Raw genomic sequence first — 715 nt, 5'->3', positions numbered from 1 at the left:
TGGGCTCCAGGGTCCTTCAGCCCGTTGTAGGCGAACAGCCCAGGGGAGCCACCGCTGTGCTGGCCTGGGCTGTTTCTCAGGACCGCCAGTTTCTCGCCCGGCCCGGGCGTCTTGCCTGTGGCAGCAGCCAGGGCTCCCTGGCTGCCCCCCTGCCACTCGGGGACTTCCGGGGGGAAAGGCAGCTGGTTCAACATCTCCATCTGGTGGGGGCCGGGGCCGGCGGCCGGGAGCACCTGGGGCCAGGGCAGCGGGGGGCTCTGGGGGAGGCTGAGCTGCTGGCCTGGGCCAGGCTGGGCTTCGAAGAATGCGCTCCTGGTAGTGGCCAGGGGGCCCAGGGGAGGCGTGGGGTAAGGGGCTGGGGCGGGGTCCCAGAGCGGGGGCAGTCTGGCGGCGGGGGGCCCGGAGGCAGTCAGCTCCGTGTCCCGAGGCCCTGGGCTGGCGCCCACCCCGCCGGCTCTGGGGCTTCCATACGCCTGCCCGGGAAACTGCCTTTGGGCCAGCGAGTTTGGGGGCCCCCTGGGGCTCCCCAGCCCATCGTGGGCCGAAGGCGGCCTCTCAGGGAGCACTTTGGTCACGCTCTCGTGCAAACTGTCCCGGAAGGTGGCCGTGCTCTCCGAGAAGGGGCTGGGGGCCGGGCGAGCAGCGCCAGGGGGAGGGAGCGCACCACCAAGGTCGCTGGGGGCGTTGAGGCCGCCTGGCCGGCCGGGGTAGCAGG

At 73.1% G+C, this 715-nt stretch overlaps 1 protein-coding gene across 1 annotated transcript in view; it reads right to left on the bottom strand.

Moving 5' to 3' along the window:
• ZNF469 (zinc finger protein 469) overlaps positions 1-715 on the bottom strand; it is a 15693-nt gene that overhangs the window by 10082 nt on the left and 4896 nt on the right. Inside the window, 2 exon segments of the mRNA XM_024735736.1 lie at positions 1-2; positions 5-715. The exon segment at positions 1-2 is cut by the window's left edge and continues 185 nt beyond it; the exon segment at positions 5-715 is cut by the window's right edge and continues 65 nt beyond it. Of these exon segments, the coding sequence (XP_024591504.1) occupies positions 1-2; positions 5-715 (713 nt within the window).

The sequence above is a fragment of the Neophocaena asiaeorientalis genome, unplaced genomic scaffold (assembly GCF_003031525.2).
Source record: "Neophocaena asiaeorientalis asiaeorientalis breed wild unplaced genomic scaffold, Neophocaena_asiaeorientalis_V1.1 scaffold40, whole genome shotgun sequence".
NCBI lineage: Eukaryota > Metazoa > Chordata > Mammalia > Artiodactyla > Phocoenidae > Neophocaena > Neophocaena asiaeorientalis.
This window is presented reverse-complemented; position numbering and strand designations above follow the sequence as displayed.